Consider the following 26039-nt stretch of genomic DNA (forward strand, 5'->3'; position numbering starts at 1 on the left):
TGTAATTTTGTTTATAGTTATATTATTGTAATAACTATCTAAAATAAATAAATGCACAAGGCATAATACTTTAAGAGTTTGGTATCTATATAATATCGGTGTTTAGATACACCATAGACAACTCTTAAGAAACTACAAAGTAGTTGTTGTCGGCATCATTTGCTCTTTCTCATATTGTGCTCTGCCTTCACGACGAGTTGCCATGATATTGCACTACTTCGAATAAGTAACGCTTCACTGATAGAGAAGACTATTGTTACTTATTCTCAGTTGAGTACCACCACCCAGACAGCACTGTTTCATGGCTATTGGCCAATCATCAGTGGGTGGGCAGGTACCCTGGTATTGCAGACATGATGACCCAGTTGTGAAGATAATCACACAATATGAGAGATGCCAAGAGGTGTAGATGTCAATATTTAAAATAAATAAATGCACAAGGCATAATACTTTAAGAGTTTGGTATCTATATAATATCGGTGTTTAGATACACCATAGACAACTCTTAAGAAACTACAAAGTAGTTGTCGGCATCATTTGCTCTTTCTCATATTGTGCTCTGCCTTCACGATGAGTTGCCATGATATTGCACTACTTCGAATAAGTAACGCTTCACTGATAGAGAAGACTATTGTTACTTATTCTCAGTTGAGTACCACCACCCAGACAGCACTGTTTCATGGCTATTGGCCATGAAACAATATTTATTTTAAATATTGACATCTACACCTCTTGGCATCTCTCATATTGTGTGATTATCTTCACAACTGGGTCGTCATGTCAGCAATACCAGGGTACCTGCCCACCCACTGATGATTGTCCAATAGCCATGAAACAGCGCTGTCTGGGTGGTGGTACTCAACTGAGAATAAGTAACAATAGTCTTCTCTATCAGTGAAGCGTTACTTATTCGAAGTAGTGCAATATCATGGCAACTCGTCGTGAAGGCAGAGCACAATATGAGAAAGAGCAAATGATGCCGACAACAACTACTTTGTAGTTTCTTAAGAGTTGTCTATGGTGTATCTAAACACCGATATTATATATGTAATAACTATCATATAACATGTTTTTAAATATTAGATATTTGTGCACGTGCACACACACACACACACACACACACACACACACACACACACACACACACACACACACACACACACACACACACACACACACACAGAATTGGATCTAACAGGCAGAAAATTGAGTAGGGGTCCCACAAAATAAAATAATTTACTTAAAAGTGCCGTTATTAAAAAAAGGTCAAAAACCACTGTGCTACAGTATCAAAAGGATTTCCTGAAATTCAAGTATATGATATAAAAATTTATTTTTTTGCATCCAGTTCCTTTGTGACCATATTGTAGTATCCAATCAGATTGGTCAGTTAAGATTTCCCCTTAATAAATCCATGCTGTCTGAACTATAACTGCAGCCTTGTCTAGATCAGCATTTCCCAAACTTTTTTAGTGGCAGAACACTTTTCATCTCACAATATATTTGCAGAACACTTATATACAGTCGGTTCTCGTATAACACGTGTTTACATTACACGAATTCGATCATACATGATTTATAAATAGGGGAACGTTATCTTATATAACACGAACCGAATTTGCTTATGCACGATTCGCCTTTGTGTTTACAAGAAATGGCAGTCGAACGCGGAATCACCCCAACCGAACGCAACACGATAGAAATGAAGAGAAGATTCTGAAAATGTATTTGTTTTTATATCAGTGAAGGGGAAACACATTTCACCTTAATAACGTAAAAACCAACACAATTCCAGCTATCGATATAATCGCAAATGCAATTAGATGGAGTTTACTACCAGTTTATAACAGATTCCACTAGCAGAAACGCAACTGGAAATTGTTTTTATTGTTTTATGGTAGTAACCCCCAGAAATGTGCTTTAGTAAAATGTGAGGTGTTAATAGTGTATCTCGGCCTTTACGATGTTGTTTATTCAGTTTCTACACGCGCGCAGCTTTGTTTATGTGTATTAAGCGTGCCTCCTCGTTTTGTAATTGCGCTTTATTCCTTAAAAATTAGTAAAATACTTAAAAGGTGTGAAAAGGAAGCGTCCTGGCAAAGACACTGCAGATTCAGAGAGAAAAAAACAAAAGCAATATCGATAAACAGAGGCGGACTGGGTCAAAAATTCTTACCCGGGAAAATTTATAGTGGCCTCATACTACGGTTTATGGCCAAAATCACACGGGCCTCCGGCCCACCGGGGTTTCCCCGGTAAGGCTTATGGCCAGTCCGCCTCTGTCGATAGAGAAAAAATATGAAATTGTGAAACGCTTTGAGCGAAATGAAAGACCGTGTGATATTGCACGTACTACAGACCTAAATGAGGCAACGCCGAGAATTACAAAGAATGCGGAGAAAATAAAAACAACTTTCATAGCGGGAACAACTCAAAGTGTAATTAAAATCCATTAGATTAAGACGCAAGAATTGGAAGAGATGGAATGGCTGTCATCTGTTGGGATAGAAAATCAAACAAAAAACAAGTTTGCTTACAATAGAAGCAAAAGCATTAGCAATATTTTATTACGTAATAGTCGTAATAAAATACGTAGTTTATTCGTAAAAAATACTTTTTTAGTATTAAAAAATACTAAAAATACTTTATTATAATATAATAAATAATAAATAATAAATTTTTTATTATTTATTATATTATAATAAAAAATATATATATTATAATATTATTTTTTATTACGTATTTTAATCGTTATAAATTACGTAAGTATTTTATAACGATTAAAATTACTCGATTATTTATTGTGTTTGGTAATGTTTTGGTTCCAAATGTGTGTTCAATCTTGGGTGGTCGGCACCTAACCCCAATTTTCCCATAGGGCCCGTTGTTTATATTGCACAATTTTGCATTGCACCAGGGTTTCTAGGAACACAACTATCGTGCTATACGAGGACAGACTGTATTTACGGAACATATGTTTAGCAGGAGCCAAAGAACTGTTTGCTAGTATTTTATTACATACAACACTGTGCATCAGGAGCATCTTTCTTTCCAACACTACCTTTGGTAGGCACAGTATGGCCAAAGTAGCCTTTGTGCCAGAAACTCACATAACAACAGCAACATTTCTGACACATGTAAAGCCAAAATTCAAATAACTGTCATCATACTTTCGATTTGGTCTTTTATTATTTGATTCCTGGTTTTTGTTCCCCAAAAACCACTTCAGGTTTTTGGGGAACAAAAGGCTGCAATTGTTCATCCTCACTTTGAAGTGTGTTTGTTTTCATCGACCGCAGTTACCATACTAGAAGTACTTGCTTCTCGTTTTAAATTTCCTTTTTTCAACCACAAATCCCTGGTCATTTATTTTAATGATATTTCGAAATACTGATAATTATCAAAAAAATGTTTATACAAGGAAGCGAGTTTAGTTATGCTTACTAGTTTCCCGCACTACTACAGAACTAATCTCGTAATTGCGAAGAATCTCGTAATTGTGATTCCGCCACCTTTGGCTGCCATTCCTTGTAAATGGCAGCCAAAGGTGGCAGAATCACAACAGCTGAATGCAGCACTTACTGCATTGTTTACTCAGTTGCTACACTTGTGCTTTGTTTGTCTATAAAACATGCCTCCTCATTTTTGCTCTTTTTATACTGTAATTGTTCTTTAAAATGAGTAAAATACTTGGAAACATTGCCAAATTGTGCATAAGCGAATTCGGTTTGTGTTATATGTGACGTGGTTCCACTATTTATAAATTGTGTATGATCGAATTCATGTAGTGTAAACACGTATTATACGAGGACTGACTGTATGTCATTACCTCTACGCATACTTCTCTATGCAAAAGTGTTCCTTTGATTATTAGTGTATGCCAGTATTAACCAAAAAAAATTAATAACCAAAAAAAAATTGTTAAAAATTATAATGATACAAAAAAGGTACAAATATGAAAAATTTATTTATTTTATATTATTTTTTTAAATATTAATTATGATTTTTCATGGAACACAGTCTGGGAAATGCTGGTCTAGATGATCCTGCATGGTTCCTTTAACCAGTGACTCCATTATTTTACCCAGAACAGAAGCTAAACTAACTGGTCTGTAATTACTTGTTTCACCCTTTGATCCCCTTGTGAATTGGGGATACATTTGTACACATTTGCATACTTTTATATATATCACCTTCATGTAACTTTACTTTCCATCAACATTAATTGATCTCTTATGCATTTGATATGGTGAAAAGTACATAATTCTGGAGTGATTTTCTTTTTTTGTCATAACTTCTTTTTTCTCTTTTTTTTCCAGCTTCGCTATGGAGAGCCTGTTATAAAGCGTGCAGTACCACTTGCCCTTGCTCTGATATCAGTCTCTAATCCAAAACTAAATATACTTGAAACTTTAAGCAAATTTTCTCATGATAGCGATCCCGAAGTTGCACATAATGCAATTTTTTCCTTAGGAATGGTTGGTGCAGGTAATATTTAATGACATCCTTATATATCTGAAAAGATTATAGATAAGAAAATTATAATTCATTTAATTTTTTATGTTAGAATTCTAGAAATTAAATTTTCCCATGATAGTAATTCCACAGCTGTATATTAAGCAGCTTTTGCCTTAGGATTGATTGATGCAAGAAATATTTTATGAATTGAGCTAAGAAAATTGGAATAAGAAGATTGGCTTGAACTGGAAGAAGGAGATCCTGGATTTCAGCTTCTGAAAGAGGAAGAAATTGCTGCAGATGTTAAGGATTCTGCTATTGAAGAAGAAACTGATAGTAATGAACATAGCCTGCCTGAGCACCTGGCAGTTGCCAGGGGTGGCGAATTTTGGGGGCACCGTATGACTGATTCATACGGTGCCCCCAAAGTCTAAAAATTAACCCACGAGCAGGCGTGCCCTGTCATAGTGTACGCCAGCATGGTACTTCTCGGAGATCTCTGAAATGCAGCTGTCTTACATTATGAGGTTTACTATTCCTACCAGGAAGTCTATCATATAAAGTAGTGTTGTAGAGATTGATGAAATCTAAATACACAAACATTTTCTTTCTTTCTATCCACTCTCAGAAACAACAGGTGGAGGAATATATGAATCAATCACTGAAATGCTAACACATCTTAAACTTGATTTAGGAATTGTAGAGGCCAGGGTTACGACCATGGTGTCAATATGAAAGGCAAAAACAAAGGTGTCCAGGCTAGAATTTTAAAGCGCAACTGATGAGCATTTTTTATGCCTTTGTCACCCTTGAAATTTAGTAATCGGGGACAGTGTAGCAAGTTCAATATTTTCTACGAGATTTTTGGTGTTTTCAGCTTCAGCTTATAGTATTAGTATTAGTATTAGTAATGGCCGCATGGCGCAAGAAAGCCTATGGCTTGTGCTGCACCAGCCAAAAAAAAAAAAAATCCGAACAAAACAATGATAAAAACAAAAAAAATAATAAAATAAATAATAATAATTAATAAAAAAAGGATATTAACTATCATCCTATGCGCTTCCCTTACCAGAAAGTGCTATCCAGGTGTATTATAGGTATTATAGGTGGTATTATAGGTGGGGGATTGCTGAAGAAACACATTAAATGCTTGACCCCCCTAAACCTTTGTTTAGAGGTCAAGCATTCCAATCTACTAGATGGGAATATAGAGTTGAAAGTGTTAAAGCTATTAAAAATGAAATTTTAAAATTAAGGAATGCCTTAACTGAGTTGACTGAAAACCCAAGCACTGAATCCATTTATGCATATGAAGCTGAATCAATTGAGATTTTAGCTTTTTGATTACCCTTTGCATGTGGAATGATATTTTATTTAAAATCAATACGGTAAGCAAATCAGTGGAGGGTCCTGACATGGATATAAGGCACTGCAGTCATGCTTATAAAGAATTGTACAGAATTTTTTAAGAAATACAGAAACTCTGGTTATGTAGAAGCCTTGAGATCAGCAAAATGTTTACCAGAAAGAATAAATGTAAAATGCGAATTTAGAAATACCCAATTCACCCATCTTAATGATTTTAATGGCCAATCACTACAAGAAAGCGAAGAAAAAAGATTTCAAAACAGTGTTTCTAATGTAATATTAGACAATGCAACCATGTCCCTGACAGGAAGATTTCAACAAATGGAAGAGTTTTATGATAATTGGAATTTTTTGTACAATATTAAAAAAGATTTGGGCCATGATGAATTATTAAAAAGGCACAAAAAACTTGAAATGAAACTTAGTAATATCAATGAATGTGATGTAAATGGTGAAGAGTTATGCCAAGAAATTGAGGCATTGCTGTTATTTTTGCCTGAAAAATATATCCAGTAATGCTTTAGGTATTTTGAAGTTAATAAATTCAAATGTAAGATATGCCAGCAAACTTATGGATTGCATTGTGAATTACGCTAACCATTCCTATAACTGTGGCAAGTGGTGAGAGAAGTTTTAGTAAACTAAAGAAAATATCCATGACAGCTTGCTGTCATCCATGACAGACAAGGATCAATATGATGGCAATTCTACCTATCGAAAATGACACAGTAGCAAAATTGGATTTTTCAAAAGTTATTAATAACATTGCTGACATGAAATCTAGGAAGAGAAATGTTATTGATTTCAATTGTGTTGTTTTAAAATTTCATGTTTGTGTAAATTATGAGATCAATAATTATAATAATTAATAGTTTTAATAAGTGTATTGAAATGTGTGTATTGTATTCTCTATATTTCCATCAAGAAAATACAATACAATGTGTGTATTGTATTCTCTTGTTGGAAATAGAGTGTTATAATATTACTGATATTTTTATAATAGCATTCTGATCACCAACTAAATAATGGGTAAGGTATGATATAGCCTTGAAAGTAGTATGTTGTTCAATTACAGTTCATTATGTTATTGCAATTTTTGAAGCTTAAAAATAAATAGAATTAAAATTCCTTGTGCATTTCATTACCTTTGAAGTGGGGAGGGACACATAATTTTTTTTTTTGCCCAGGGTGCCAAAATGCTTCAGGCTAGCCCTGGTAATGAACTAGATGAACTACAAGAATCTACAATTAAGAAGAAACTTCTTAGTTCTGAAAGAGGTGGAATTGATGCAGTAATCAATTTTGTGGATCTTCAACAAATCAAAATTTTCAAGCATATTATGAACACCTAAGAACAATGATGGAGATCCTAATTAAAGAACAGCAGTAGAGAAATTTGTTCAGACATAACTTGATAGTTTCTTCAAACCTGCATTATTACTTTCAAAAACAAGTACAACTTCTGAGTCTTCTATCGACAATGATGAATTGAAGTATTAAGTCATCAAATGCAGATATTATTATTCTCTTAGTTAAGAAGCATATTAAATCTAAAGAAGTGGATACAATTGACATCGGTGGCAAGTGCAATGTTGAGTCAATTTTGTGTGTCAGCACCGGGAAAGCAAAAATGAGAAGAGTGTGTTATAGGCCTAATGACTATAACTGTGATGAGTATTTCAAACAGTTGAGGTATACAGAGAAATAGAGTGGGCCAGTAAATCAGAATGTCTTATAATAGGGGATTTTAACTTTCCAGATGTTGACTGGAATTTGTGGGTTGGTCACTCACACACTAGAAAGACTTGCAGATTTCTTAGATGACAGCTTTCTACTGTAGCATGTTAGAGAAGCAATGAGAGGAAGCAGTACTCTTGATCTGTTTATCAGCAGTGATTCTACATGCATTAAGAATCTGCAGGTAAAAAGACCCACTGGGTGGCAGCAATCACAATGTACTGATATGGAATTTAATTGAAGACATAACTACTGTCAAGGGTAAAGGGAAACACTCTTGGTTTTGTGAGGGTAACTACAATGATCACATGCAGGTTTTTAATTCTATGCAGTGGAATCAACTGATGATGTCACCAACAGCAAATTCTAAATGGAAAGCATTCAGGGAGGGAAGTAATCATAGAAGCTACTAGTCTTTCATAGCAACAAAAGAAATATTGTTCAAGGCTTAGATGGATGTCAGATGAACTTTTGAGACATGTGGCAGAGAATAAAAGTGCATGGTATGCATATAAATTATCAGGTGATACAGAAGCCTATGTTAGATATAAATTAGTCTGTAATCAAGTCACAAAGGAGGTTAGGCAAGCTAAGGCAGATTATAAAAGTCTGGCAAAGAACTTCTATGCTTAAATTAATAGTAGAAGGAAGGGATTGGATCACATTGGGCCACTTGATGTCAATGCATTAACTGTTGATGACCTTGCCCAGGTTTCTTACAAATCTGATAGGTATTGGGCATTTATATTCACACATTAGGAATTATTTAGGGAAGGGGATGCCAGAAGTTTATCAAACTCTAATGGGGAGCTAAATGACTTTGTGATAACTGAAAGCAATGGAAGATGAATTGTTGAAGCAGAATATAAAAAAAAAAAAAAAGTAATGTTTACAGTGGAGTCATCCAGGATTCAGTGATGGGTCCATTGTTGTTTTCAATATTTATTAATGATATTAATGAAGGTATATCAGGCTTAATGGTATAGTTTGCTGATGATACAAAGATTGAAAGAATGGTTAATGACAGTTATCAGGGTGAGCTGTTGCAAGATCGTTGAAGTTTATAATTGACAAATGCAAGGTATTGCACATGGGTAGGGGTAATTGCATAGAGTAACTTACGAACTGTGTGTTACTATACTCAGGGTAGTGGAAAATGAAAAAGATCTTGGGGGTAATTGTGCAGTCAGGTATGAAATTCTGTGAGCAGTGCAGATATGCTGCCAGAACAGCTCATGAGGTTTTGTCACTGATGTACAGAAACTTTGCTAGCAGGGATGATAAGGTGATTATCCCTATGTACAAGCCCATGTTTAAGCTGCATCTTGAGTATTGTTTGGAGACCTCACTTTAGGAAGGATGTTGATCTGCTGGAATGGGTGCAGAGAATGGCAGCCAGATTAGTGAAGGGAACAAAAGGCCACTCTCACCTAGAAAGGCTTTATTTCTACAAATTGCAGCCTTTTGAGACTGGGCACTTGTGGGGCGATCTGATTTAGGTGTTTAAGGCCTTGAATGGATTGAGTAAGCTGAATGTGAATAGCATTCTTCCTCTTTCTGGGACTACACATGTGAGGGGGCAATAAATTGAAATTGAGGAAGGATGGTTGCATGATAGATGTGCAGCAGAAGTTTGCCTTCAGCTGGCAGGTGGTTGATTGTTGGAACATGCTGCCATCTGTTGTTCTGGAAGTGGGTAGTTTTGATAAATTCAAGGAAGAACTAGACAAGTTCTTGGAGGGTATGGCCCAAATCACTAAGGGGGATCAAGTAATGACATGAGTAATTTTTTTTTTTAATGTAAACTCCAAACACGAGAGGTATTAGAACCTATAGTACTTAGTACCGTGCTTGGGTTGATTACAAATCTCAAATTACAAATTACAAATCTGTCAGTTTAACTTTTGTTCCAGGGAAAATAATGGAGTCACTGTTTAAAGAAGCAATGTGGGACCTTCTAGAAAGGAATAGTTAAAGAGATAATACAGGATCACCTAGACAAGACTGCAGTAATAGTTCAGACACAGCATGGGTTCTTTGAGGGGAAGTATTGTCTGGCCAATTTGATTGGATACTATGATGTGGTCACAAAGGAACTGGATGAAAAAATAATTTTGATATCATATATAGGCAATGCCCATATAACACGGTTTCGCTCTAATATGATAGATAAATTGTGGAAATCCTCACACAACACGGTTAGAGAATTTTGGTAAACCTCGCATAACAGGGTATTTTTGAGATTTTGTGCGGGGAAAACCATGCTATTATGTTGGATGTAATTTTTAAACATTTCCACTCTTTTTGAATCCCCACTGTTGACTCGCTAGTCAAAAAAAATTATTGAGAAATCCCTGTATTTATTTTGTTGGGAAAACCCCATGTTACATTCTATGCTTTGTGGAAAAATCTAGATTTCAAAGTTTTATTACTATTGGATATTACACCAGGCCATCCAAAAGATTTGTCATCCACACATTGAAGTTATGTTCCTACTACCACCACGGTTGTACTAGGTTAGTACAACTTCTTTCATTCAGCCATAAGATCAAGGCATTAAATCCACCTTTAAAACTCATTACATCAGAAAATCGTTACAATGAATTTTGGAAGAAATTGATTCCAAATCTATTGAAGTAATGAAGACATGGAAACATTTCTCAGTTGTGGACTGTATCAGAATCATAGCTTTATCGCTGAAAGAAGTAAAACCAGCAACATTAAATGTGTGTTGAAATATGTATGGCCAGAGTCAGTTCATTCAGGAAATATGGCAGAAAATGGAATCCGTGTGATAGTTGCTTGCTATGTTGGTAGGAGGGGAAGGTTTTGATGATATGACCACTGAAGCCCTCATGGGTAGCACAGTTGATAGAATGCGCCCCCGTGTACTTTTTTCTTAGTCCATATATAACATGGTTTCGCACAACACTACATTTTATAGAACCTAACTACAGTGTTATACGAGGGTTACCCGTACTTGAATTTCAGGAAAGCTTTTGATACTGCTGCACATGGAAGACTGCTATACAAATTGGAGTGGCATGGCATTAAGGGCAAGTTGCTGCAATGGATAAAGGGCTGGTTGAGTGGGAGACGGCAGAGAGTGGTAATAAATGGACACTACTCTATGTGGACTAATGTTATTAGTGCAATCCCCCAGGCTCTGGCACTGGGCCTATTGTTGTTTTGTGTATTTATCATTGATATCGATGAAGGTATATCAGGCTTAATGTTCAAGTTTGCAGATGATACAAAGGTTGGCAGGGTTGTTAATGACACTAAAGATAGTATGCTACTGCAACAGGATCTAGAAAAGTTAGGCAGATGGGCTGCATATGGGTAGCAGTAATCGAAGTTTAACGTGCCAACCTAGGGATAATTGTGCAGTCAGATATGAAATTCTCTGAGCAGTGCAGACAGGCTGCCAGAGCAGGCCATGGAGTTTTGTCAATGATATATAGGAATTTTGCTATCAGAAACAAGGTGATTATTTATTGGTATAAGGCAATGGTCAGGCTACACCTTGAGTACTGCATACAGGTCTGGAGGCCTCATTTTAGGAAGGATGTTGAGTTGTTAGAATGAGTACAGATAAGGGCAACAAGATTAGTGAGAGGAACAAAGGGTTGTGCTTACGAAGAAAGGCTTAAGTTCTGCAAATTGCAACATCTGGAGACTAGGCACCTGCGAGGTGACCTGATTGAGGTGTATAAGGTCTTGAATGGTTTGAGCAGGCTCAGTGCTGATGGGATACTTCCACTTGCTCAGACTAAGAACCTGAGGGGGTATAAATTCAAATTGAGGAAAGACAGTTGTAGAATAGATGTGTGGAAGTTTACCTTTAGCCAGCTTTTAGTTGATTGCTGGAACAGACTTCAGTCTGTTGTTGTGGAAGTTGATAGCTTAAATAAATTTGAAGCTGAGCTAGACAAACATTTGGAGCGACCGGATGGGTGAAATGGGAAGGTGGTGGTTTTTTTTTTTCCCTTCCTCCTTTTGGCTGTCACTGTATAAGCTTGCTTTCTTGCAACATATGCCTCAACTAATGCTAATGCATGGATTTAAGGGGTGATCTTGTCTGACTAATCTGATTGGGTACTATGATACAGTAACAAAGGAACTGGGTCAAAAAATAATTCTGACATTATATACTTACGTTTCAGAAAAGCTTTTGATACTGTTGTACATAAATGAGTGCTGTAGCAAATGGTGCAGTGTGGATTTAAGGCAAGTTACCGCCTTAAATCTGGAGGAGTGGATAAAGGGATGGTTGCATGAGGAGACAGTCGATACCAATGGGCACTGCTCTTTGTGGACTAATGTTATTAGTTGAGTGTTGAAAGGGTTTGTCAATAATATAAGGGACTTTGCTAGTAGAGATAAGGAGGTGATTATCCCATTGTGCAAGGCAATGGTTAGGCCACATCTTGAGTACTGCATATAGGTCTGGATACCTCATTCTGAGATGGATGTGCAGCTAATGGAACTGATGCAGAGAAGAGCAATGAGATTAGACTTCAAGGGACTTTAGTTCTGCAGATTGCAGCATAATGGAGAATAGGTACATTCAAGGAGATGTGATTGATTTTTTTAAGGCCTTGAATCCTCATTTTACTGCTGATGTAATCCTTCCTCTTGCTAAGACGATACACTGAGGGTGCACAAGTTCAAATTAAGGAAGGATGGCTGCAGGATAGATGTACAGAAGTTTGCCTTCAGCCAGTGGGTATTTCGAATAAATCCATGAAAAAACCAAACTATTAGAGGGAATGGACATGTTGTATTGGAAGGGGGTTTTTTTTGCTGATGCTGTATAAGCTTTCTAATGCTTGTAATCACTCATTCCCTCTTACAGTTTCTTCATAAGATTATTTAATTTTGAATGGTTGACAAGGATGTTATAACTGAATTGTTATAATGTTAAACAGACTTCTGGTGTAATCAACAAATAAGTATTTTCATGAGCCTATGAATATGATTTTGACAACTTGGATTTTATATATTTGTATACCATGCAGAGAGCTCTGTCTCTCTCTCTCACAAATAAACAAACACACACATACCCTTATCTTGTGAAAAAAAATCTTCACTTTTTAAAGTAACATTCCATAGTGTTTAAAAACTTGGAAAACTGTATCCAAGTTTTTAAACTTCTTCAGTTCTCATCTTACAGTTATTTTTCCTTCTAATTTTGATATTGTAATGATGAAATACATAAAAAAGGATAGAGTAAGAATAACTATGCATTGTGAGCAATACGGAATCAATTTTTCTTGAGTTATATCATTTTGATTATTTTAGCATTTGCCATTTTGATTATCATATAATTGTAGCCAGGATAACTTTAGAAATAATCTGTACCAGCCTGAAATATTTTATCCTCCAAGTTCCACTGTGTGAACAAAATACAATAGAATTCAATTTAGAAAAAAGAAAGATATAGGAAGGATGCAAAGAAGAGGAAGTCAGATTTTGGCTATGGGATTTAGTAACAATAGCAAAAAAATTTGCTGTTACATCATGTAGGGAATGGCCAGTTTTCTCTATAAAAAATCTTGTTAAAAAATCAAAATGCTATCTGGTGTTCTGAAGAAATTTTGTTCTTGTTTCTTTTCTTTTAATTTAAATAAGATACTTTTCTCCTTACTGTAACATAGGCTTATTTAATCTTAATTTGATTTTAATTTAATCTTAATTTGATAAATTGAAATTAATCCTTCAGACAGCCTCTCCATAAGTATGTGGTTTGTCTTAATGGACTTTCTGAGAGAAATGTCAAAATTTGTGAAACCTAAAGTATGAGTATTCACACTGTCACTAAGCCAAAAATGAGCTTCATCAGTTTATAAGATATTCCAAGACCACATGTCATCTCCTGCATCATAACCAGAAGCCATAGAGTGAAGTCATTCTTAGAGTTAATTGGTATAGTATATGGATTTTTTGTAAAGATGCCATTGCTGGAGAAAGTAACAATTTTTAAACTGTTTCTCATAGAAATCTAGTTATTGACACTCTTTTGGAAATACTTGACAAATGTCAAGTTTTAGTTTCCATACCAACATTCCCACTATTTGCAGTGCCAAAAACACCTTGCTGGTGGCCACAACAGCTCCTCAGGGAGCTATGTGACTGGAAGAAGAAGAAGAACATAAATAATTCAAGTTGTGTATGAAAAAAAAAATTAAAAAAAAAAATGCCAGAATTTTATTTGCCCAATTTTAATGAAATTTGGATAGCTTGACGAATCTTTCTAAATGATCCAAGTATAAAATTGCAAGAAAATGTATCCACTGGGAGCAAACTTGTTATGTGTGTGGATGGACGTGGGGAAGATAATAGGTGTTTTATACATTTATAACTGTATCTAAAAATGGTAATTAAAATGCTTTTCCACTCAATCAACAGTGCACTAAAGTTATTCTTAGGGACAGCTAATAAAATCTACACAGAAAACATTAGAAAGAGTGTAAAGTTCAGTAGATTAATTTGATTAGTTTTTATATATATATTGCATGTGTTTATATATTATGTATTTTTATATGCTGTATGCTTTTAGTGGTTTGTTTCTGGTCCCATGATCAGTCTTGTGAATTGGGGGAGGGATTTCCTGTGTATATTGCTTTTTGGGTCAAGTCCTTTTCGAGAGTATAGTTTAGTAATTTTGAAAGCATAGTAATATATATTAAAAATGATATCAAGTTCTGTCTTTTTTTTTTTTTTTTTCTAGGTACAAATAATGCTCGTTTGGCTGCTATGTTACGACAGTTAGCACAGTATCATGCAAAGGATCCAAATAATTTATTTATGGTGCGATTGGCTCAAGGACTTGCTCATTTAGGCAAAGGAACTCTAACTCTGTGTCCATACCACTGTGATCGCCAGTTGCTTAGTCCTGTTGCAGTAGCAGGCTTGTTGGCTACTCTGGTAGCATTTCTTGATGTTAAAAACAGTAAGATTAATATTTATAATTTTGTTTTCAGCGGTGTTGTTAATTTATTTTTAAATATTTCAATGTAATAAATTTATTGAGATAGCTTATTACTGTTACCATGATTTCGAAAGTAAAATGACTTCAAAACCGAATTTTGGTTTGATCTGTAAATCACAAGTGGCTGATGACTTAATTCTTATAATTTGTTTAGTTTTTCTTATTGTGTAGTCAACATTTCTTCCTGTGCATTATATCTCAGCCAAATTTTCAGTTACTTGCTAAAACAACATGTTCTATTTCCAAGTGGAAGGAGAAGTAATCTTAATGATTTCACATCAGTTGCGAAATAACTAACAAAGTTAATTCTGACATGCTTCATATGACCTAGCTGATTGAATTGAATGATTTAAGAAAGAACTGAAGTAAACTTAGTTAAACACATTGAGCAGAGCCAGATCAAAGCAGTGGTTCTGAGTTTTTAGTGAATAACAGATTTGCCTTATTTTGGCAGTGGTTTTCAATTAAAAATTATTTAGCAAAAATTAGGCTGACTCATGGATAAATAATGCCATTTCTAAAGTGAGCATATGACCAAGCCTGTTTCTGTCACTATTTCCAAGATAACAAGACAGAATATAATGCAAAGAAACATTTATTATCCAATACGAAGACCTCCTCTATGTGGGACAACTGGCTTCATTGAATAAAACAACTTCTGGATTTTCTGTTTTATTTTTGCAGCTCCTCAAAAGAAAATCTGAAATTTTTGTAATACAGTAAAGCAGGCTTCATAAATGACTTGTTGGTTCATGCCATACCATAGGAACAAGAAACAGCATGCTCTTTCCTTTCATCCATTCAATGATTGTATATTGAATGATATGCAACATACAACAATACCAGATAGTATCCAGAGTGGAGATAATAGACATATTTAACCATATTTTGTATAGACAAAAGTTACAAGAAAAGTAAGGATGCTGCTAGCAAATTGGCTTTAGCTGAGAGTGCAGTATACCCATCAGGTGATAACAGAGGTGGGAGTATGTATGGACAGAAGTTACATCCAGTAGATTTGGCAGTAGACCAATGTTATGATCTTTGTGACCTGTTCACATGCAATAAAAATTTACCACTAAATTCACACAGCTAGGTGGTAACATTTCTCAACATTGATTGTCAGAAATGGAAAACTAATATAAAGAAAGAAAAAAAGATGATTTTCAATCAGAGGAAAAACACTGGTGAAATGAGAAGGTATAAAAAGGGGACATAGAAAGGTACAAGCTCAGTAGTTTGGAAAACAATTGGAGAAATGATGTCAGAACCTGGAGCTTCTTTTTTTTTCTTTTTTTTTTTTAGTGTCAAAATTGTTCAGTATTCCTCAAACATCCTTCAGTTGGAAGATTATGGGTGGCATTAAGTGGAATGTATCAGATGAGATAGGAGGTGATTTATCAAAAACTGTCAATACAAAAGTTACAAGAAAAGTAAGGATGCTGCTAGTAAATTGGCTTTAGCTGAGAGTGCAGTATACCCATCAGGCGATAACAGAAGTGGGAGTATGTATGGACAGAAGTTGCACCCAATAGCTTTGGCAAAAGACCACAATGCTCAACTACCATTTGGGTAAGATGCAAGTTTCCCTCTCTTAGCTTGTCCAAAATTGAATTTGGATTGATTAATATCTGTTGTTAATAATGAAATTATAGTAATCTTATAATACTGTGATAAATCTGACTAAAAAATTAATAGCAAGTGCTTAAAAAATGGTACTCACCTTGTATAAATCTGCAATAAATTTATTGGTAGATGGTGGTTAAATTTAGGTTGGAAGATGCATTAAAAAGAACTAAGGCAGAGAATGGGGTGAAAATTTTTAAAATGAGCGCAAGGAAGTAGAAGTGCAGATCTCCGATCCCTGGTTGTCATAAAGAGGTTAAAAGACGCAAATGAAAAAAATGGAAAAAAAAAAAAAAAAAAACCGGTGATGCCAATAGTCGTTACGAGGGACTTTCGTTAAATAAACCATCATCAGTTGGCAAATGAGAGAGAAGTGAGCGCGTGTTGTATTTAAAGTTTATCTATACTCTCGTGATGCTCTTTTTGACACGTGGGAACTTTAGCCGCGAGAGATTCCAAGCCAGTGAGAGGTTGAAGGGAAGTTTAGCATTAATAATATTGAGATCGGAATGGTATCGGTACCATTAGATGGTGAGGGCTTCATATTGAAGAATTCTGTAGCTCGATCTAAGTTTAATAATGGTGATGGCAGAGTCAACAAGGGGGGTATGGTTGTGGGTTTGAGTGTGGATTGTTAACTCAGTGCAGGATTGACTTGTCCTGAAACTGTTGAAGTGGTAGTATGCATGGGTATTGGAAGTTGTGGAGGAACCGAATTTGGTGGTAGTGCTGCCGATATAACAGGTATCGCAGTTTGGTTGACATTTTATGAGATATATTATATTATTGAGATCGTTGATGGGATATTTGTGTGTATCTTTATAAGAATTAAATAGGAAACCTAGTTTATTGTAAGTAGAGGAAGTGAGGGAGATATCGGTATCTTTGAATATACGCCGGAATTGTGCTGCGAGTTCACTATGATAAGGGAGAACTATGCGAGTATTTGTCTTGTTACTGTGTCTGGTGGGGTTATTAATAAATTTTCTGTTTATACTCTGGGACGACCAAAAGGTCAGAGGAGTTTACAAGATACACAGAATACAAGGAACAGCACTGTATTCAGCAGTCACGGGCTTGAACCCCGGTCACTCAAGGCACGTGTACTTATGCACTCGCGCGCCTGACCACTAGGCTACGGCGGTGGTCACTGTTTTTAACTGTGGATATTGTATGTTGGATGAGTTGAGGGGGGCGTAGCTCCTGGCTATGAATTTATCAGTAAGGTATTGAAGTTCATTGTGTAGATCGTTTTGTGAAGAGCTGAATTTGATAGTATTGTAGATTTGGTTGTGTAGGACGGCTGTTTTGGTACTAAAGGGATGATGTGAAGTGAAATGTAGATATTTACCGGTGTGTGTGTTTTTCCTAAAAATCTTTAAATTTCAATTTGTGTCTGTTGTATAAATAGTAAGATTAAGAAAATTAATCTGGTTGTTCTTTGCGATTTCGAGGGTAAGGTTTAGCCTGTCATGTATTGTATTGAATTTTAAAAAGAGATTGTCTATGGTTGTTCTGTTGCCTATTATTAGGATATCATAGATGTAGCATATCTATAATTTAATTTCAGAAGGGAAAGGTTGTAAAATTCGATTTTCAATAGTGGCGAGATAAATTTCAGAAAGGGTGGCAGAAATGCCTGAACCCATTGGTAAACCGAATGTTTGTCGATAAATTTTATTATTAAATCTAAAATATCTAGTGTCTAGTAAAAGACTATGATTTCTTCTCAAAAGAGACATGCCACCGCACGCCTGGATTGAATATATTAATCACAACAATATACATATCAATGCCACCATCCAACACATAGCACAAACACACACCAAAAAATGGAACACACTCACATCCAAAACCCTCCCCAAAAATCTCCACCGTCAACCTCTCTTCAAAATCCTTTACCCCTTCTGAACTCTCCGGCCTAGAATTTGGCTTCAATTTTGCCATTAAAGAACAACACTATCGAATAAAAGATTGTATAATCGATTCTATAAAACTTGACCAACATCCCGATAAGTGGTGACTTATACACCAGTCTAACAGGATAATAAATTCCAAACTTACATCTCTCCCTAATGTAAAAAAACAACAACTCTCGGATTTACAAAGACTAAGCAAAACCCCAAATATCATCATCCAAAAAGTTGACAAAGGAAATGCAATTGTTATCCTGGACAAGAACACCTACACAGAAAAAATGGAATTAATTTTAGCTGACCAAGATACATATACAAATGACAGCAACCACAACATTACAAAACTCAAAAATAAACTTGACACAATTCTTAGAAAACTCAGACAGAACAAAGAAATCAACCTCTTTACATTACAACAGATAGGTATTCGCAACAACATTCTGCCACACATGTTCGGAATAACCAAGTTACACAAACCTGGCCACCCATTAAGGCCTATCGGTTCTTTTAGTAGATCAGCTTTTGCTAATTTATCCACCTTCCTTGTCAAAATTATATACCCACTCACTCAATTCTCTACATTCAAAATTAATAACACCAACCAAGCCTTCCAAAAGATCAGTAACACCACCATATCCGACGGAGACATATTAGCTTCTTTTGACAGCATATCCCTATACACTAATGTGCCTATTCCTTTCACTCTACAAGCATTACGCGTACTTCTAACAGCTGATGACACTTTAACGAAACGTACCTCTCTTTCAGTTGACCACATCCTTGAACTCACCACTCTTTTACTAGACGCTAGATATTTTAAATTTAATAATAAAATTTATCGACAAACATTCGGTTTACCAATGGGTTTAAGCATTTCTGCCCCCCCCCTTCTGAAATTTATCTCGCCACTGTTGAAAATCAAATTTTACAACCTTTCCCTTCTGAAATTAAATTATAGATATGCTACGTCGATGATATCCTAATAATAGGCAACAGAACAACCATAGACAATCTCTTTTTAAAATTCAATACAATACATAACAGGCTAAACCTTACCCTCGAAATCGCAACGAACAATCGGATTAATTTTCTTAATCTTACTATTTATACAACAGACACAAATTTAAATACAAAGATTTTTAGGAAAAACACGCACACTGGTAAATATCTACATTTCACTTCACATCATCCCCTTAGTACCAAAACAGCCGTCCTACACAACCAAATCTACAACGCTATCAAATTTAGCTCTTCACAAAACGATCTACACAATGAACTTCAATACCTTACTGATAAATTCATAGTCAGGAGCTACCCCCCTCAACTCATCCAACATACAATATCCACCGTTAAAAACAGTATTAATAACCCCACCAGACACAGTAACAAGACAAATACTCGCATAGTTCTCCCTTATCACAGTGAACTTGCAGCATAATTCCGCCATATATTCAAAGATACCGATATCTCCCTCACTTTCTCTACTTATAGTAAAATAGGTTTCCTGTTTAATTCTTATAAAGATACACACAAATATCCCATTAACGATCTCAACAATATAATATATCTCATAAAATGCCAACCAAATTGCGACACCTGTTACATCGGCAGCACTACCACCAAATTCGGTTCCTCCACAACTTCCAATACCCGCGCATACTACCACTTCAACAGTTTCAGAACAAGTCAATCCTGCACTGAGTTAACAATCCACGCTCAAACCCACAACCACATCCCCCTTGTTGACTCTGCCATCACCATTATTAAACTTAGATCGAGCTACAGAATTCTTCAATATGAAGCCCTCACCATCGAATGGTACTGACACCATTCCGATCTCAATATTATTAACGCTAAACTTCCCTTCAACCTCTCACTGGCTTGGAACCTCTCGTGGCATTAGCATTAGAATTAGTAGAGGCATTTGATGCAAGAAAGTAAGCTTATGCAGCATCAGCCAAAAAAAAAAAAAACCACTTCCACTTCACCCCTCTGTTCGTTCGAAATACCTGTCCAGCTGAGCCTTAAACTTATTTAGGCTATCAACTTCCACGACAAGGGATGGAAGTCTGTTCCACCAACCAACCACCCGCTGGCTAAAGGCAAATTTCCGCACGTCTATCCTACATCTGTCTTTCCTCAATTTGAATTTATGCCCTCTCAGGTAAAAGTTCCCATGTGTCAAAAAGAGCATCACGAGAGTATAGATAAACTTTAAATACAACACGCGTTCACTTCTCTCCCATTTGCCAACTGATGACGGTTTATTCAACGAAAGTCCCTCGTAACGACTGTTGGCATCACCGGTCTTCTTTTTTTCATTTGCGTCCTTTAACCTCTTTATGACAACCAAGGATTGGAGATCTGCACTTCTACTTCCTTGTGCTCATTTTAAAATCAGTTTAAAATATTTTCACCCCATTCTCCGCCTTAGTTCTTTTTAATGCATCTTCCAACCTAAATTTAGCCACCATCTACCAATAAATTTATTGCAGATTTATACAAGGCGAGTACCGTTTTTTAAGCACTTGCTATTCATTTTTTATCTGTTGTTAATTGTTGCAAGCTTTCACGTAGGCAGAAAATTAAACTTGAGACCTGAATACAAGCCTATTAGTATTAATCATATAGTGTAGGGAAGTTCTCGCCTTTGATGCGCCAACCAAAAAATAAAATACTTATTTGACGGCGCCTCCGTAGCCAGGTGGCCAGGAGCAGCAGTGCATAGCACATGCTTCTTGATTAGACCGGGGTTCGAGCCTGTGACTACCAAATACGGAGGATGCGGAAAGGTCAGGGAATGACCACCGCATATCCCCGGAGCAATATGGCCTTAGTTGCTAATGCTCCTAAAAACCAAATAACAACAACTTATTTGACTTCCTCCTCACATAACTTTGTATTACTCCCAGCTGTCAGCTTCAGCAACCCATGGAGGTAAGTTATTCCAGTAATTAACAACTAACTGGCTAAAAGAAAACTTCCTTCAGTATTGTCTGAACATCTTCCCCATATTTGGAATCATATAACAGTGAAATTTCCACCCTCATTCATTTTACTCTCATCTCTATGAGTCTTATACACCTCAATTAAGTCACCTCTAGGGTGTCTAGTTTCCAAGTTCTTTAGTCCACTATTTTGAAGTCTTTCTTAATTGGGATGCACTTTTGTAGATTCACCAGCTAAGTTGCCCATCTTTGGACCCTTTTTGGAAACTCCATGTCTTGTTTTTATAGGTGCAGCCTCCCTACTTCAACACAGTATTCCCTGTGTGGTCCTATACAGTGGAAATATCCCTACCTCTACAAGCAAATGTATTATATATTATTGAAAGGGTACTATGGGCCTTTCTTGCTTAGAGAACTTCCTGTTCAGCAATATTATAATTCTCCTTTCTTTCGTTTGTTCATTCAAGTGGTTGTGTAAAGTTTTTGGATATTATTGATTGGATTGTATTGTATTTGGTTAATTTGGTTATGTAAAAGATTGGTTAATTTGGGGTTACTATTCCCCAAGTATAAGATCTTTCATTTTTGTTGCATTGGAACATAGCTGCCACTTTTCTGACTATACCTGAAGTCTATCTCAGTCACCCTTAAGAAACTCTGCTTGCCACCGATACACTAACTGCTCTACCAATCTTGTCATCATCTGCAAATTTTGACATCACACCTTCATCAGTGTCATTTAGAAAAATTAAAGGCAGCAGGGGTCCCAGTACTGACCTTTGGGAAACTTTGCATTAGTCCAATCTGAAGAATAACCATTGATCACATCTGTCTGTCTCCTGCAGCCCATCTAAGGATTTTTCCTGTGATTCCAACATGTGACATGCTGCATTATGTTGAGCAGCCTTAGCATGTTTGTTGGAAAACGGAGGTTTTTTGATAAACTATGCAGTTTTCGGGTGAAACGTGGAAAAAAGTAATTCATCCATACAAGAATAATTTCACTGACACAATCTAAGCAAGCATTAAGAAGATTTAACACAGTTAATCCATTCAAATAAAAGAATATAAATCATGCAGAGCATCCCATTTTGCATCTTTATAATGCCAAACAACATGAAGCTGAGAAAGGCCATTGAGAAGAGATCTTACCAAGTTGTGATCTGAGGTAGCTAGATAACCACTAACATTAACCATGTACTTTGAAAGGTTGTGTAAAGTCATTAACAATTGCAAAAAACCTCAGCATCTTGACCAGCTGGAGTTATTTTAAAATTGCTAGTGAAAACTACCACCATGTTAGGAAAGTAAAGTTATAATGGAGAAGGTCAAGCTTCAAAGAAAGGAAGCCAAGGAATTTTGTATGATTAGGAGAATTGGGAGAACGACAGACAGCAGATGAATGGGGTAGAGAGAATTTTTAAGCTAGAGGAGATCAAAAGAGGATATTTCGAATTAGGAAGTCTCTGACAAAGAATATCAGAGTCAACACAAGTATTAATTGAAGCGAAGGGAATCAGGGCAAATATTAGATTAACAGAAATGAGTAATGTTTGAGTAAGCAGGATTCTGTAAGATAAAGCGAGTGTGACTTGGCAGATTTTATGTAAAAATGGACATCAATGAGATTGGAACTGAGGCCGTATATATTTGTGAAATGAATGAGAAAAAATTACTTACATTCCTGTTTATAATTACTAAATCCCAGATGTGTTTAGGGTCTAAAAAGCCACAAAAAGTAGACAAGTAGGCAAAGAGGTTATTTCTGGCTTTGTTTAAAACTAATCATTAATACACGAAAATGTCATTATATACAAAGTACTATTTGTTTCAGCATTTTTAACAAACAAAAGCAGATAAATTTCTATTATTTGTTAATACCAATACAGAGAACTTCACATTTTAAAAATGGAAACTTTGCCTTCTCTCAGAGAAAACTTGTTTCATGAGCGAGTGTAATCTTTCTACTTCAACAAATGAAGTCATTTCTGTGACTTCATTTGGAATTAGGAATAGCATATTTTAAATGTGTTACATTTACAAGATTCACATCATTTTCAGTGGTATGTCCTTCAATAAACTGGAGTGCTCTTTATTTTCTCCAACCCTTGGCTAATAAAAAACTCCTTTGTGTTTTCCACTTTTAATATGGCTTATTGTCTGGGGTGCAGCTAATTCATTCACTGTATCAATAACTACTTTCAAAGATTTCACTGAAGTGTCATCCATTGTTTCAAAGTTTTGTGATAGCAGCCGTTCTTTCATGATAAATATTAAAAATATGTCCTCTGATGTGCTAACATGTTCTTTCATCTTGTTGAATGTGTTTTTCATGGTAAATGCATTGGATATTCATGTCTCCCCCCCACACACACATGGTCTCTCTCTCTCACTCAAGATGGATTGGGGAGGCAGTGTGAGTCCAGATGCAATTTTCTTGAAAACTGAAGATGTAATTGTTAACAAAAAGTCTTCTTGCAAGTGGACACCAGTGGTGTGACATTCCAGGAATCTGACGTGGCCAGGTGGTCAGGAGCGAGAGTACAGTGGCATGCACTCTCTGAGTGTACCTGGCTTCAAGCCCGTGACTGCTGAATACGATTAATGTTTGTATTGATGATTTATTGTAAACTCCACTGACCTGGTGGTGTGCCAGAGTGTAAACAAGAATGAACTGAATACTTCCTCTGCAACTACGGGGGGGAAATGTTTAGATTGGACTGCAGGAAGTTTTATTTTAGCCAGCGAGTTATAAATTACTGGAATAAGTTGCCTACATGGGTGGTAGAGGCTGACAGTTTGAGGAAATTCAAAGGTCATCTGGATAGTATCTTCGGGTGAGGGAAACGCATAGGATGATAGGTTTAATTTCCTTTTCTTTTATTAATTATTATTATTTATTTAATTATTATTATTTTTTTTTTGACTGTTGCAGCATAAGCCATAGGCTTTCTTGCACCATGCGGCCATTACTAATACTAATACTAACTATATGGAGGTCATGCTAAATTAGTAAACAGTGAAGGAAAGAATTTTAAGAGCCTCTTGCTGCTTTTTTAATTTGTGAATAATAGGGTATTATGCTTAATTCCATATAGATACAAAATAAAGGAGCATTTCTAAAAATGCTGAGTGACAATTGAGCTATTTGCCTTAACAAATATTTCAGATGTAAGTAAATATAATTTCATAAAGTAAATTTTGAAGCATAGGACTACAGTTCATACAGTATGAGTCCTCATACATTAAATAAGAACAGACCATGGGAAATAAAAAGTTTATCTGGCATTGATATGTTTTCACTTCTAGAGACAAAATGTAAAGACAGCTTTCTATTTTCCATGCCCATTATTTATGGTATTGAAAAAACCGTCCTCCAGGAATTTGGAAAAGGAACTGAGAAATGTGCACTCTATACAAATTGCTTGATCAAGCAAAATGTCATATCTGATAGAAACCTAACTCATTAGCTTTTTAAAAAACAAATAATTTAAGTTGAGGAATATAATTAGTCCTTTAGTCCAATCTTTGATTACACAAATTATTGTTCACAATGCATCTACAGGCAAACATCTTTTATTTGTTCTTTCCTAGTCACTGCATTGAGGAAAGTTTTATTTTTCAAGTCTAATATAGGAATGTAGAATAATATGTATATCACTGCGGCAATATTATTTTCTATAGATAATAGGGCAAAGGAAATGCACAGTGACTGACCAATTACAGTTATACTCTTGGATTAGTTCTGGATAGAAGAGAAGTAAAGACAATTCATTCCATTTGTATTTTTAATTTTGTAAACATTGAGTGAAATTGAAGTAATCTTCCTCCCCCTGCCCCACCACAAACTTTTAAATAAAAAATTGGAATTTGGTACGAAAGAACTTCAGTATTAATTAGACTATCAAAGTGAACAATTTACCGAAGTAAAAAGGAGAAGAAGAAATTAGAAGGCAAGTTGTTTAAATTTCTTGGATTCCACTGGAAGATATATATGACTCACTCCCTTTTAAAAGGATAGTTTAATTTTGTCAACTTAAGGATTTCATATTTAAAGTTCATACAGTATTTTTGAATGGAAGGACACATATATAGATGAAACATGTTGTAATACAGTTAACAAGGAAATGTAAGCTGGAACTCAGTCACAGAAATGCGAAAAACAGTTTTAGTTATAGGAGGTGATAAGTTTGTCTCTAATGCTTTACTTGTATTTAAAGCTCAAATAGATGATAGAAGATTGTCACAATAAAATAACTAGTCAAAGTTATATGAAAGAAAAACTAATTCCCACTATGCACCCAAAAAGCACATTAGTCATAGATAATGCCCCATATCACAATTTTTTTATTAAAAAAGATTACAACATCTATCAACAAAAAAGTGTGATACACAGTAGTAGTTGTGAAAAATGACAGCATACAGTTAGAATATATACGACGAATATGCCAAAAGATGAAAATCTAATTAAACAACAAACTATCAACTAAATTATATAAATTGGATTATTTTATCAAATATTGCATCAATATTTGATTGATGCTTTTATTTGACATTTTTGCCTCTTACTATGCAGAACTGAATTCAGTTGAGTTAATCTATGGTCAAATTAAGCAGTATATAGCATTTTGTCATGAGTCTTTTAAGATTATGCTAAGTTATTGAGCAAAAGACTTCTGAAATTGGCATGAGAGAAAGGCAAGAATTTTTGCAAGAATACTATTGAAATTGAAAAGACATAGCTGCACAACATTTTTGTTGATCAAAGGACAGGAAAACTTATTACCAATTAGGAATAAGTGAAGAGAAATCCTTATTTGACTGAAGGCACAGAGCTGCTCTTAATCCTAATTTATCAGTGCAATGAAATTTTATTTTGTGGTACCTGTAAATAATGATTAAGTTTGATTGGAAGGTCCTAACAGTGTTTACTAATATAAATTAACTTATTAAATAAACATAATTGTGATGTAATATGTGTTTTCATAGCAT

At 35.4% G+C, this 26039-nt stretch overlaps 1 protein-coding gene across 1 annotated transcript in view; it reads left to right on the forward strand.

Moving 5' to 3' along the window:
- The window catches only part of Rpn1 (regulatory particle non-ATPase 1), a 283451-nt gene that overhangs the window by 208971 nt on the left and 48441 nt on the right, over positions 1–26039 (forward strand). Inside the window, exons 17-18 of the mRNA XM_090372974.1 lie at positions 4320–4488; positions 14297–14518. Of these exons, the coding sequence (XP_090229100.1) occupies positions 4320–4488; positions 14297–14518 (391 nt within the window). The remainder of the gene's footprint in view (positions 1–4319; positions 4489–14296; positions 14519–26039) is intronic.

This window comes from Mastigoproctus giganteus, chromosome 4 (genome assembly GCF_048544385.1).
Source record: "Mastigoproctus giganteus isolate SK-2022 chromosome 4, ASM4854438v1, whole genome shotgun sequence".
NCBI lineage: Eukaryota > Metazoa > Arthropoda > Arachnida > Uropygi > Thelyphonidae > Mastigoproctus > Mastigoproctus giganteus.